The sequence below is a fragment of the Lissotriton vulgaris genome, unplaced genomic scaffold, assembly GCF_964263255.1.
Source record: "Lissotriton vulgaris unplaced genomic scaffold, aLisVul1.2 SCAFFOLD_622, whole genome shotgun sequence".
NCBI lineage: Eukaryota > Metazoa > Chordata > Amphibia > Caudata > Salamandridae > Lissotriton > Lissotriton vulgaris.
Window position 1 is genome coordinate 657,396 of NW_028246711.1, and position 12,540 is coordinate 669,935.

A 12,540-nucleotide genomic window follows, 5' to 3' on the forward strand; every position below is an offset into this window, starting at 1 on the left:
TTCTGCCATGCGGAAGATGTTTCCTGAATGGCCCACTTCCACATGCTCTGAGCCAGATGAGACAACTGTGGAGAGTGTGTACCTCCCTGCTTCTGAATGTAGTACATGGCCGTCATGTTGTCCGTCCGGATCAACACGACTTTGTTGCACAGATGTACTTTGAAGGCTTTTAGTGTCATGAAGATCGACATCAGTTCTACAACATTGATGTGCATCTTCCTTTGCTGCGGTGTCCATAGTCCCTGCACTGTGTATTGGAGTACATGAGCTCCCCATCCCTGGAGAGAAGCGTCCGTCGTCAGGATGATCTGTGGCACAGGCTCTTGGAACGGTCGTCCCTTGCAAAGGTTTTGTGGATTCCACTAATGCAGAGAGTTGTATGCCCGACCGCTCACCAACACTAGGTCTTTCAACTGTCCGTGAGCCTGAGTCCACTGACGTGCTAAGCACTCCTGAAGCGGACGCATATGTAATCTCGCGTGCGGGACTATGGAGATGCAGGAGGCCATCATGCCTATCAACTGCATGAACACTCGCGCTGGAAGCGAGTGTTGAGGTCTGAATTTTTGTATCAGCGATTGAATGCTGCTGACCCTCACTGAATTCGGCTGCGCTGTGGCTGCCAGAGTGTTTATCGTCGCACCCAGATACTGCCGTATGTGGGCGGGTTGCAGGTGGGACTTTGGGTAATTCAGTGAGAATCCCAGATCGTGAAGAAGGTGAATGGTGTGGGACATGTGGGCGGCACACTGCTGGGCCGACTTTGCCTGGATTAGCCAGTCGTCCAGATAAGGGTAGGCGTGAATGTTCTGTCTCCATAGGTGTGCTGCCACTGTTGCCAGGCACTTTGTAAACACCCTGGGTGCTGTGGTGACTCCGAAAGGTAGAACCTTGAACTGGTAATGTTGATTTTGGCTGGTGAACCTGAGGTATTTTTTGTGTGACGGGTGCAGCGGAATATGAAAATACGCATCTTTCAGATCTAAAGTTGTGAGAAAATCTCCCTGACTGAGCAACGGTAGGACTTGCTGCAGTGTTAGCATTTGAAAGTGCTCAGACAGAATGTACTGATTGAGGGGTCTGAGGTCCAGTATGGGTCTGAGGGACCCGTCCTTTTTTGGTATCAAGAAGTACAGTGAGTAAACTCCTGTGCCTCTTTCTTCCGCAGGCACGAGCTCGATTGCCCCTTTTTGCAGCATGACGAGGACCTCTAGCTGCAATAAGTGCAAATGCTCGGCGGACATAGGACGGTGTCTTGGGGGTATGTTGGGTGGAGTGGATGTTAACTCCAGACAATAACCGTACTGTATAAGCTGGGTGACCCACCTGTCTGTGGTGATGGACTTCCAGACTGGCAGGAACTGTTGAAGTCTTCTCCCGACCGGTATTGCGTGGTCGGGGGGCAGTGACAAGGCGTCACTGTTTGTTAGTGGCGGAGGATCTGGAGTTGTTGTTTCCACGACCTCTGCCTTTGGCACGGTTTCCATGATATCCACCTCGACGTTGTTTGGTGTATGTGGTCTGCGTGTTGCCTTTATAATACTGTGTGGTTTGGGAGAGCTGGCCTCTGGAAACACCTCTAGTGCTTGAGCGACGAAAAGAACCACCCCTGAACTGCTGGGACTGCAGAGCCCCCATGGACTTAGCAGTTTCAGTGTCCTTTTTGATCTTCTCCAAGGTGGTATCCACCTCTGGACCAAATAGATGATCAGGGTTTACTGTCTGATTAAGAATGGTGGTCTGTATCTCCGGCTTAAATCCTGAGATTCTGAGCCAGGCATGTCGTCTCAGCATGACACTAGGGTTGATAGCTCTGGCCGCGGTGTCTGCCGTGTCCAGTGCACATTTAATAGAAGCATTGGATATCAGCTTCCCCTCATGGATGAGCATCTCAGCTGCCTGGTTGTATTCGTCTGGCAGGTGCTGCAACAGGGTCTCCAGTTTGTCATAGTGTGCCCTGTCATACCTTGCTAGAAGTGCTTGTGTATTTGAAATGCGCCAGATATTGGCCGCTTAAGCTGCCACCCTTTTCCCTGATGGCTCAAACACCTTAGATTCCTTATCTGGGGGAGGAGCATCACCCATTGTTTGTGAATTAGCCCTCTTCCGGGCATTAGAAACAACAAGAGAGTCCAAAGGCCTTGATGTAAGTAGGGTCACTAGGTGCCGATTTATACTTCTTCTCAATTCTAGGGTTTATCACCCTGGCTCTCGTAGGTTCTTTAAAGATCTCCCCAGCATGCTTCAAGACACCCTTCAACATAGGCATAGTCTTAACAGTCCTCTCTGAGACGGAAAAGGTGCCAAAAAGAAAGCCCACTTCAATGGGGTCAGCATGGAGCTGGACGTCATGATTCTTAGCCGCCCTTTCAATGAGGGCATTAAACGCAGCTGAATCCTCTGTAGGCTACGTTTTTGCCGCATACATCTGAGTGTCTGGGGTAGAGTGAGGATCACCTGGGTCAGCACCAGCTGCCCAGGGTTCATTGGTATCATCTTGCTCAGTGTAGACAGGATAGCTGTACTCATCATCATCACCTTCCCCAGTGTCCACATCTGAATAAGTGGGTGAGACATGATGGCCACGTGGAGAAATCGGTTCCACAAGAACAGGAGTGGAAGTGGAATCCTTCTTTTTCTTCAGTGGAATTTTATAGGACCCCATTGGCTGTTCCGGGGCAATTTTCCGCGTATGAAGGAAAAGTCTGCCTGTTTCGGCATCGATAAAATGTTCTTGCTGTTCTTCCAACGAAGACTGTCGATGCTTTACGGCCGGAACCACCGTCGTCGACTTCGGCACCGAGGACACCTTCTCGGGCACGTTGGTGACCATCCTAGGGGTGAAAGCCTTCGGCGCCACTTTCGGCGGCAACGTGAAGTGAATTGGCGTTGACGCTTTCTGAGGTTTATCGACAGGCTTCGAAGGTGGAGGATCTTTTGGCCCGACACTTGAGGCCTTGTCCTTGATGCGCTTCAGGGAGTCCGCCACTTGCTTGGAGAAAGCGGCGGACGGCTGCGTCGAGTCGACGGAATCCTTCGAGGCACCACTAGACGTGGACTCGTGGGTTGGGCCGCTCTTGGCCTTGTCTTGTCGACGCGGTGTCTCGAGAACCTTCGGGTCACCGAGCCCTTTGTCGGGGTCGACCGTCTTCGGTGCCGATTTGCTCGGCTCGACTGTCTTGACCTTTGTCTTCGGCGTGCCAGACTTCGTCTCGAAGCCCTTGAGCTGTTTCTTCGGATCGACAACGCCCTTTTGCTTCGTCGGTGCCGACAGGTCCGAGGGCTTTGATCCGACCAAAGCAATACGCACTTTTGGTTTCGAGGGGGGCATCAGTGCTTTCACTTGCGTCGAGACCGGTGTCTTCACTTTCGGTTTCGATTTCGCAGGGTGCGGCTCAATAGCAATGTCAGTAGCCGAGCCCGAAGGCGGGGCCGTAGAACCCACTGGAAGATCTTGGGTAAGGCCTAGTGGCGATCCCTCGACCTGAGCCTTTTGAAGCGTTTCGGCCCCAATGTCAGTTTGAGTTAGCTCTTCGCTCGAGCTATCTTCCAAGGCCCAAAAGGCCCCATCGTCGTCTCCTACCTCGTCGACGACTTCTTCCGGTTCGAGCATTTCAACGTCCGCGTCGTAGTTGTAGTCGACCTCCGACGCGGGATTCGACAGGTTCTCACTAACTTCCCGGTCAGCTCCCTCATCATCCCCGGCATCGAATATGTTCACAGGCGCCGGTGCAGTCTGCTGGGCCTCCTGGCGCGCAGCGCGACGATGCACAAGAGTCTTCTTGGATCGAAATCTTGAACAAGTAATGCAGCTGGCTTCATCATGATCCGGCGACAGACACTTGTTGCACACCGGGTGGACATCGATGTGGGGATATTTGGAGTTACACACGGGACATCTCTTGAATGGACTCCGGTCCATGATGGTACGTCGATAAGGTCTTTGGCGTCGACTGGGCCTTCAGAGTCGAAAGCACATGGCTTTCTGTAATCCGGCTCGGAACTGAGCCGGAAGAATCGGGCACCGAACGCAAAACTATACAGACGAGAAAAACTAAAGGCCTTTTGGCCTTAAGAAAGTTTTATATCGATTCCGACTAGAGTGAACCAATATACATCTGAACCCAATGGCGGAAAAAAACAATCTGAGGATGGAGTCGATGCCCATGCGCACTGTAGTCCAGGGGAGGAGCCACCTATCTCGTGATACTTCGAAGACTCTTCCAGGACAACAATGTGCGATCATCCGGACCCAACACTAGGCGGCGATCTATGCACAGATATGAATTCAGCAGTCCACATGCCTCGAACCCACTTTAAGTGGCAAATTTTACCACTTGACCCTCCATGCCCAACGGTGAGGGGAATGGAGGGCACTGGAACATTACTTCACCTTTGGTGCAATAATAATATTACTGGCTCTGGGTTTCCTCCTCTCTACCCCTTCCAAAGAGGATGAAGCATGTCAGATAATCAATGGTGAACACACTAATAGACCAACATGGATCGTGTCCTCTTATCCTGGACATCCTGCATTGTATGAGGGTTCCTCCCACTCACCTTGAGGTCCCTCACCACATATCTTGGGGTATCTCCTACCTGTGACCTGGGAGTTTCTCACCCTGGATATTGGGGTTTCTCACCTGTCACGTTGGGGTTCCCCACTGTTCATCTTGGGTTCCCTATCCTTTCATTATCAGCTCCTCCCATATCACTTTAGGGCAGTCCCTCCTTTCACCTTGTTTGCTGTTCTACTTTTACCTTCTCATTTATTTCCTTTCAATGTAGGACCCTTTCCCCTTCAATAATGGGGCCACTACCTTTTTATCTTACAGTCCCTCTACATTCACCTTATTGTTCCTTCCTTGAGGGTTCCTTTAACCCTTTATATTGGTTTTTTTTCACCTTAAGAACATTCGCCTTAGAGGACCCTTCCCTTTCACCTTCTGAATCCTTACCTTTCACCTTGGGGTCCTTCTTCATCCTCCACTGTGGTACAAATACTGTCACGTGGCGGTGGCCATGGTCCCAGAAGTGCTGAACCGCAATGGCAATGCCACGGCAGGAAAAGAAGCGACCCAAGCCATGTCTGGAGAAGGAAAAAGCAAAGGGTCAAATTAGGCTAATCCAACAGGGGTATAACCCCCCCTTCCATTTTCAGCATCTTGCACCTCATTCCAAACATATCTATGGAGACCCCAACTGTGCCTTATTCCCTATATAGTCTGCTCTTAGTTTAAGACCCACCAAGAAGAGAAATGTTGCTCATGCCTGATGCCTGGAGGCAGAGGCCTAGAAAAACGACATGAGGGTTAAGGGGGTGCTAACTCCGAGCAGGGGAGACCTTCTTTCCCAAAACCTGTATTTTGGGTCTCATAATGGGGATCAGTGTTACACTTTGCAGCCAAAAGTTTCCTCTAAACACCAACTACTTAAACTGTGCTCTGGTTCACTTTTTCTGTGGAACTCAATGCCTCATCACACCCTTGAGAGCCAGATGAGACATAGAACACGTGCTTCTGAAATGGTTAAGTCTATTACTAGTGGGCAGTCCTTTCAGCTCCCCATTATTGTGTGTTATGAGATAGCACTGGCTGAGGGAGATCATGTTGCACTGACTACCGTAGGTGATTTTATTTTCTCCCATTTAAACAAAGTTGCTGGTCCTCATCCATTCCTAGTCAGTTAAACAGATACAAAAAGGCTCTCAGGCGGCTTCTACACATTTGTAACAAAGCTGCTCCATAATGGTGGCTACAGTTGTCATGCAGCCATGAGTAGCATCCTGGTCTGCTTCCACAATTCGAGACACAAGGAAGACGTGGCCAAAGGGGAGGCCGAGGAGGGGAAGCATAGCAACTGATGGGAGGACAGGGGGACCTCTGTATGACACAGCAAAGCCTAAGAGGGAGACATGGACGGGAAGGCAGGTGCTGAGAATTGGCAGGCAGGTGTGGACAGAGCTGCAAGAAGGATCACGGCTAAGCCTTAAGGAATGATGAAGAGACTTCACTTTTCCAATTCCCTCTTCAAAGAAATCTGGCAGGAAAGTTAAGGTTAACAACTCTAAGGTACAAATAATATCTATCAGAATACAATTTTTGAAATATTAATGTGTAAATTTTGACAATGGACCAGCATTTGTGATGCTATTTTTATGTGTAAAATAAACTGTAAAAGAATTGGAAGGGAGATAGCGGCTGCCTTGGACAGATTGTACCTGTTGGGTAAAGAAACACTTACATTATATGACAATTTGAGCCTGTATTATAATTTATATGGTACTATCAACTAATTGATCATGTGGTACAGGTGAATGTCTCAACATCTCTGAAATACCACTACATGGAAACTAGCAGAATTGAGCATGCCACTATATTGAATACGTGTACAATCTTAATCCTAACACTAACCTAAGACTAATATTGAATCACACAATGTAACTTCACTCCAACACTTAATCACACTATAATCCTAAACTTCATCAAAAGCCTAATTCCGATCCTAACTCAAGCTTTAACCCCAAATCTAACCCTAATGCCGGACACTGAACACAAAGTTAAGCCTACACCCCGATACAGTATTTGGGGTTGGACTAATACTGAAAACTCTGCCCTAGTCCTTAACACAACATTACCCCCTCAGCCTAACCACAGACCTAATCGTAACCCTAAACCTAAAGCTACGCCAACTACTTTGATAAACGAACCCTAACACTTACCTTTATAGTGGTGTTATTCAATGTAGTGATATATTCACTACTGGTATTTTCAGTAGGGGTACTTTCGTTGTAGTGCCTTCTATGTAACTGTGCATCAATTTAGTGAAATCTCTGTAATGGGCGTGCACCTGCCTCAAGATCTACTTGGACAATATTTCATATCAATGGCATAACACTTTCTGGCAGTTTTTTCAGCAAATGTACTTTGGGATACATAGTGATCTCAACTGTATCTGGGGGCACTGATCTTAAAACTACATGTGGGAGCACTTTAAAAGTGATTTTATGTCATGATATTCACCTTGGGGATAAGTATCTGCTTCAGAGATGTATGAAAACGTTTTTTTCAAACATGCGCTTGACTCCTCCCAAGAGCAGCAGGAATGGTGTTGGTCTTGACCTTGGGATTCTGAATGCATAATGGAGTAATGTTGAACTGTGAGCAGAGGTAAGATTGACAGCTCAAAAGAAGCATCACTTCCTATGATGTAATCAGAGTCAAAGGTTGCACTATGTAACTTCCTCCGAGGCCATGCACTCGCATATTCTGTGAGGTTATCTGATCAACTATCATGATGTTGCTTTCAGTATTGTCACTGGAAGGCGAAGAGACAACGGCCATGTGGAGTCACTCATGAGTCACTCATGTGATGTCATCATGGGCTAAAGGGTATACGTCACTTCTGGTAGGCCGGCGAGCCTGGTGACACAGTGTCACTGGACCATCAAAGAGACTAGCTCAGTGCACAGAAATGCCCAGCAGCATAAAATCTGATGACGACTTCTGGTGTTCATGTATCTACCCCAGGTCAGTAGTTCTTAAGAGCTGCGAAGCTGTACCACAGCTATTTTGTTCCTTCGCAGACTCTTCAGCAGTGTTTACTTGACAAGCACAAGTAGCTCCCTGCCAGTAAAGGATCGAAACCTCAAAATGTATATGTTTCACTCATTGGTATTGAATGAGTGGTGATATGGGGATCGGGGAGATCCAGCGTACCCCCTGGAGAGGTATCTGATGGAGACGGACACCCTACATACAATATTGTACTCTGCTGGAAAGAGGAAGAAGCTTCCGGTGGTGACACAGGTGGTCTTCTGGATCTGGCGACAGGCGCTTCATCGCATGGGATGGTGGAACAGACTGACCGAGGAGACTCCATTGTGGCAGAACGGTCGTTTACCGGCTCTGGCGTCCTTGCAGGGGTTCCGCGGCTGGGACGCGATAGGAATCTCAGCGTTGGGCCATGTAATGAAAGGCACGACCCTAAAATCATTCCAAGGGCTGAGGGACGAATATAATATGCCCCAAACCCAGTTCTTTAAATATTTGCAGTTCCGACATGCCATCTCCCCTGCCCTGGAGGGACTAGACTCCCTACCTGAATTCAGCCCTCTGGAAGCTAAGGTATTCATGGGAGAATTGGAGGATAAGAAAATATCCTGCATCTACCAATCATTGCTTACACATTGTTCTCCCTACCTTGATAAGTTGCGGACCACATGGGAGGGAGATGTGGGAGAGTTAGAAGAAGAGGATTGGCGGGAGGCCCTTGCTGCCCCTAGAGGTGCGGCGTGGCCGTCCGATTAAGATTTATCCAATTTAAATATCTACATAGAGCTTACTATACTAGAGAGAGGCTGTGGCGGTCGGGGTTGATTGCGTCCCCTGAATGCCTGAGATGTGGTCGGGCGGTGGGCACCTTCCTGCATACAGTATGGTCCTGTGGAGCACTGGAGAGATTCTGGTCAGGTGTTTGGGACTGTTTGTCTGAAGTATTGGGTTGGGAGCACCCCCGTACGCCGCAGCTGAGCCTTCTTCATGTAATGAAACAAGTGGGTGGCAACATATATAAACAACATTTACTGTTTCTTGGCCTTACTTTGGCAAAGAGCGATGTGGCCCGCGCCTGGAAGGACCCTAGGCCCCCCCCCCCGGTGGGAGTATGGAAAAAGGGATTAGACTACTGTATGGGGCTGGAGCTTCCAGTGTTTGAGGCCCGAGGTTGCCCCAGGAAGCACTAAAAAATATGGAAGAGATGGGCGGAATACAGGGGATTGTGGCTGAGCCGCCAGCACAGCGTGATGTGGATGCAGGACAGATACATTTAGAACCTGGGAGAGTATTCATTACCTGCTTCATAATTATTTTCTTTCCTAGACCTGTGAGGACATCGTGCGAGGGGTTAGGGTGGGATCCGGGAGGGGGTAGTTAATACGAGTTCGGGGTTAGGAGAGTTGTAGTAATTATGCTTCTTTGAACTAATGTATTGATTGCTACTCTGTGCATTTTGATTATATGCTCACAGCCCCTCCGGTGTTCGGAGTACTGTGGTTTACTTGCAATCTCTCTTAAGAAAACAATAAAATTTTGTTCTGAAAAAAAAAATGTATATGTTTTATCATTCCCGAGGGAATAGGAGTTTTTGTGTGTGAAAAGTTTGGAGTGGGCTTCTGTTGGTAAAGGCAGAAACTGTGCCTGTTGTGAGGGTCAGTGGTGGACAGGAAGTGAGCAGACGGATGGGCTCCAGAGACACACGCTGCCTAATGTGCATGAAGGGTCTCAACATGTCGGATTGAAAGAGTCCTGATGCAAAGCTGGAAAGGGACTCGTAGTGCCGCTGAGATGCTGAATGCCTAGTGGGCTGGTACTGCAACGCGAGCAGAGGAGGAGGATAAAAGCCGCTCATTAGAAAGATGCCCATGGTGCCTTCCTCTGAATGCTAAGCCTGAACACAACAGGAGAGCCCAGCCAGTAACCGGAGGCTCGAGTCTATGCGGTGGGACTTACTTTCAAAAATACCCCCTAAAATCAAACGGCGGTGCTGGTATCAAATGACAAGCCAAAACTGTTTATGCGGAACCCCTAAACCTGCACCTGTGTTTGCCTAGACACAGGATTTGTTTTTCAAACCCCTGTAGTTCAGGCATGAAGGCGCCCTTGAGAACTTGTCTAACACACTAGAACAGACACTCGGACGCGGGCGAAGTATACTTTCAAAACGCAGCTACCATGCTCGAGTTCCCCGGCCCCTCTGTGCTCCCAGGACATTAACATTAGCAAGCCACTGCAGTGTCGGCTCCATTAAAGGCTTGTTTCACTGCACGCAATCAAATTCCTCCTTAACAGGCCCGGCTCCAGAAATTTTTATTTGGGTGGGCCAAGGGTGAGAGTATCAGGCAAGTGACACTTCTCGGATCTCCCTCATGACCTCCTCGGATTTCCTCACTACCGCCCTCCACCAGTGCCCATCCTCTCTCCATAGCCTCTCCCCCCTCATGACCTCCTCTCAGACTCCCTCACTACCGCCCTCTACCAGTGCCCCTCCTCTCTCCATAGCCTCTCCCCCTCATGACCTCCTCAGACTCCCTCACTACCGCCCTCCACCAGTGCCCCTCCTCTCTCCATAGCCTCTCCCCCCTCATGACCTCCTCTCAGACTCCCTCACTACCGCCCTCTACCAGTGCCCCTCCTCTCTCCATAGCCTCTCCCCCTCATGACCTCCTCAGACTCCCTCACTACCGCCCTCCACCAGTGCCCCTCATCTCTTCATAGCCTCTCCCCCTCATGACCTCCTCGGATTCCCCCACTGCTACCCATCGCCAGTGCCCCTCATCTCTCCGCAGCTCCTCCCCCTCATGACCTCCTCTGCAGACTCCCTCACTACCACGCTCCACCAGTGCCCCTCATCTCTCCGTAGCCCCTTCCCCTCATGACCTCCTGTTCAGACTCCCTCACTACCACCTTCCTCGAGCGCCCCTCATCTCTCCTTAGCCCACCTATTGACCTCCTCCTCGGATTCCCTCACTACCACTCTCCATCAGTGTCCCTCATCTCTCCATAGCCCCTCCTCCTCATGACCTCCTCCTCGGACTCCCTTACTGCCACCCTCCGCCAGTGCCCCTCATCTCTATGCAGCCCCTCCCCCAATTACCTCCTTCTCTGATTCCCTTACTACCACCCTCCACCAGTGCCCTTCATCTCTCCATAGCCCCTCTCTCATATGCATTTCTTTTGTTGTATAGCGCTACTCGTAGTGTAGGGTTATCACAGTACTTTACATCACGCACACATTATGCAGAGACAATGAATCATATAAGTACGTAAATCAGTCTACAGGGAATGTCACATAAACAATGAGGATTACAGGGTGTAGAAATCACACGTCATCTATACTGGTGGGCAGAATATTTTAAGAGGGTTTAGTCTGGAGAAACACAAACTCAGGACTTCGGTGCTTGGGGGTTGGCTTTACTAATAAAAATGTATATCTGCCCAAACTAACTCTTTTGAGCAACATTAGAATAATGAAAAATCTGGGAAGTTCTAACTATATCACAACGCCAAAAAAAAACAAGCATTAAAAATGCAATAGGTCTCGCAGTGACATTATTTAGAGCTATTGATATTGTAAATGACATTGTTTTTTGTGTGTTGTTTTTATTTTGTAAAACATAATGAAAATGAATTGTAATTTTAAATAAAAGTAAAAAGATAGTAGTAAATGGCCTAATGTGATATATAAAGACTTATTGTGTCTAACTGTAAACTACATGTGTTTGGTAGAGGGCAACATATATTGTATATGTTTGTGAGTAAGATGTGTTGTACTGATGGAGTATTTAGATTAGAATGAAGGGGAAGATATGCAGATAAAAGGTAAGGGAATTAGGGTAGTATTGTAAATGGCTAGGCCTTTTATTTTGGGTTTTGTTTTAAATATATAAATATATAAATAAAACGCATATACTTTTACAATGCCAATAGCTCAAACTTGCGTAACTGTGAGACCTATTGCATTGCAAATGCTTGTTTAACATAGAGGGCAAGCAAGCACCAAACTGCGTGACAAGCCAGGTATAGGAACATATGGAGAAAAATATTGCCTTTCAGCAGAAAATGGTATAGTCCAAGGGCTTTGTAAGAAATGCTAATTACTACTCCTACTCCACCACCTACTACTCCTACTACCCCACCACCTACTACTCCTACTCTACCACCTACTACTAGTCCTACTACTACTCCTCCTCCACTACCTACTACTCCTACTCCACCTACTACTCCTACTCCACCATCTACTATTCCTACTTCACCACCTACTACTCTTACTACACCATCTACTATTACTACTCCTAATGCTACTCCTCCACCACCTACTACTCCTACTCTACCACCTCCTACTCCTACTACTACTCTACCACCTACTACTCCTACTTCTACTCTACCACCTACTACTCCACCACCACCTACTACTCCACCACCACCTACAACTCCACCACCACCTACTACTCCACCACCACCTACTACTACTCCACCACCTACTACTCTACTACTCCACCACCACCTACTACTCCACCACCACCTACTACTCCACCACCACCTACTACCACTACTCATACTCCACCACCTACTACTCCTACTCCACCATCCACTCCTACTACTACTACTCCTCCTCCTCCTACTCCACCATCTGCTACTACTCCAACACCTAATACTCATACTCCACCACCTACTACTATTACTCCTACTATTACTCCACCTACTACTCCAACTCCACCACCTACTACTACTCCACCACCTACTACTCCACCACCTACTACTACTCCACCACCTACTACTACGCCACCACCTACTACGCCACCACCTACTACTCCACCACCTACTACTCCACCACCTACTACTCCACCACGTACTACTCCTACTTCACCACCACCTACTACTCCTACTACTTCTCCTACTCCACCTACTACTACTCCACCTACTACACCTAGTACTACTACACCTAGTAATACTCCACCTACTACTACTACACCACCTACTA

The 12,540-nt window shown here is 48.3% G+C and overlaps 1 protein-coding gene across 1 annotated transcript in view; it reads right to left on the reverse strand.

Annotated features, from left to right (window-relative positions):
• The window catches only part of LOC147665776 (protein KHNYN-like), a 377,656-nt gene that overhangs the window by 176,764 nt on the left and 188,352 nt on the right, over positions 1-12,540 (reverse strand). Inside the window, exon 3 of the mRNA XM_086949493.1 lies at positions 4,959-5,089. Within this exon, the coding sequence (XP_086805619.1) occupies positions 4,959-5,089 (131 nt within the window). The remainder of the gene's footprint in view (positions 1-4,958; positions 5,090-12,540) is intronic.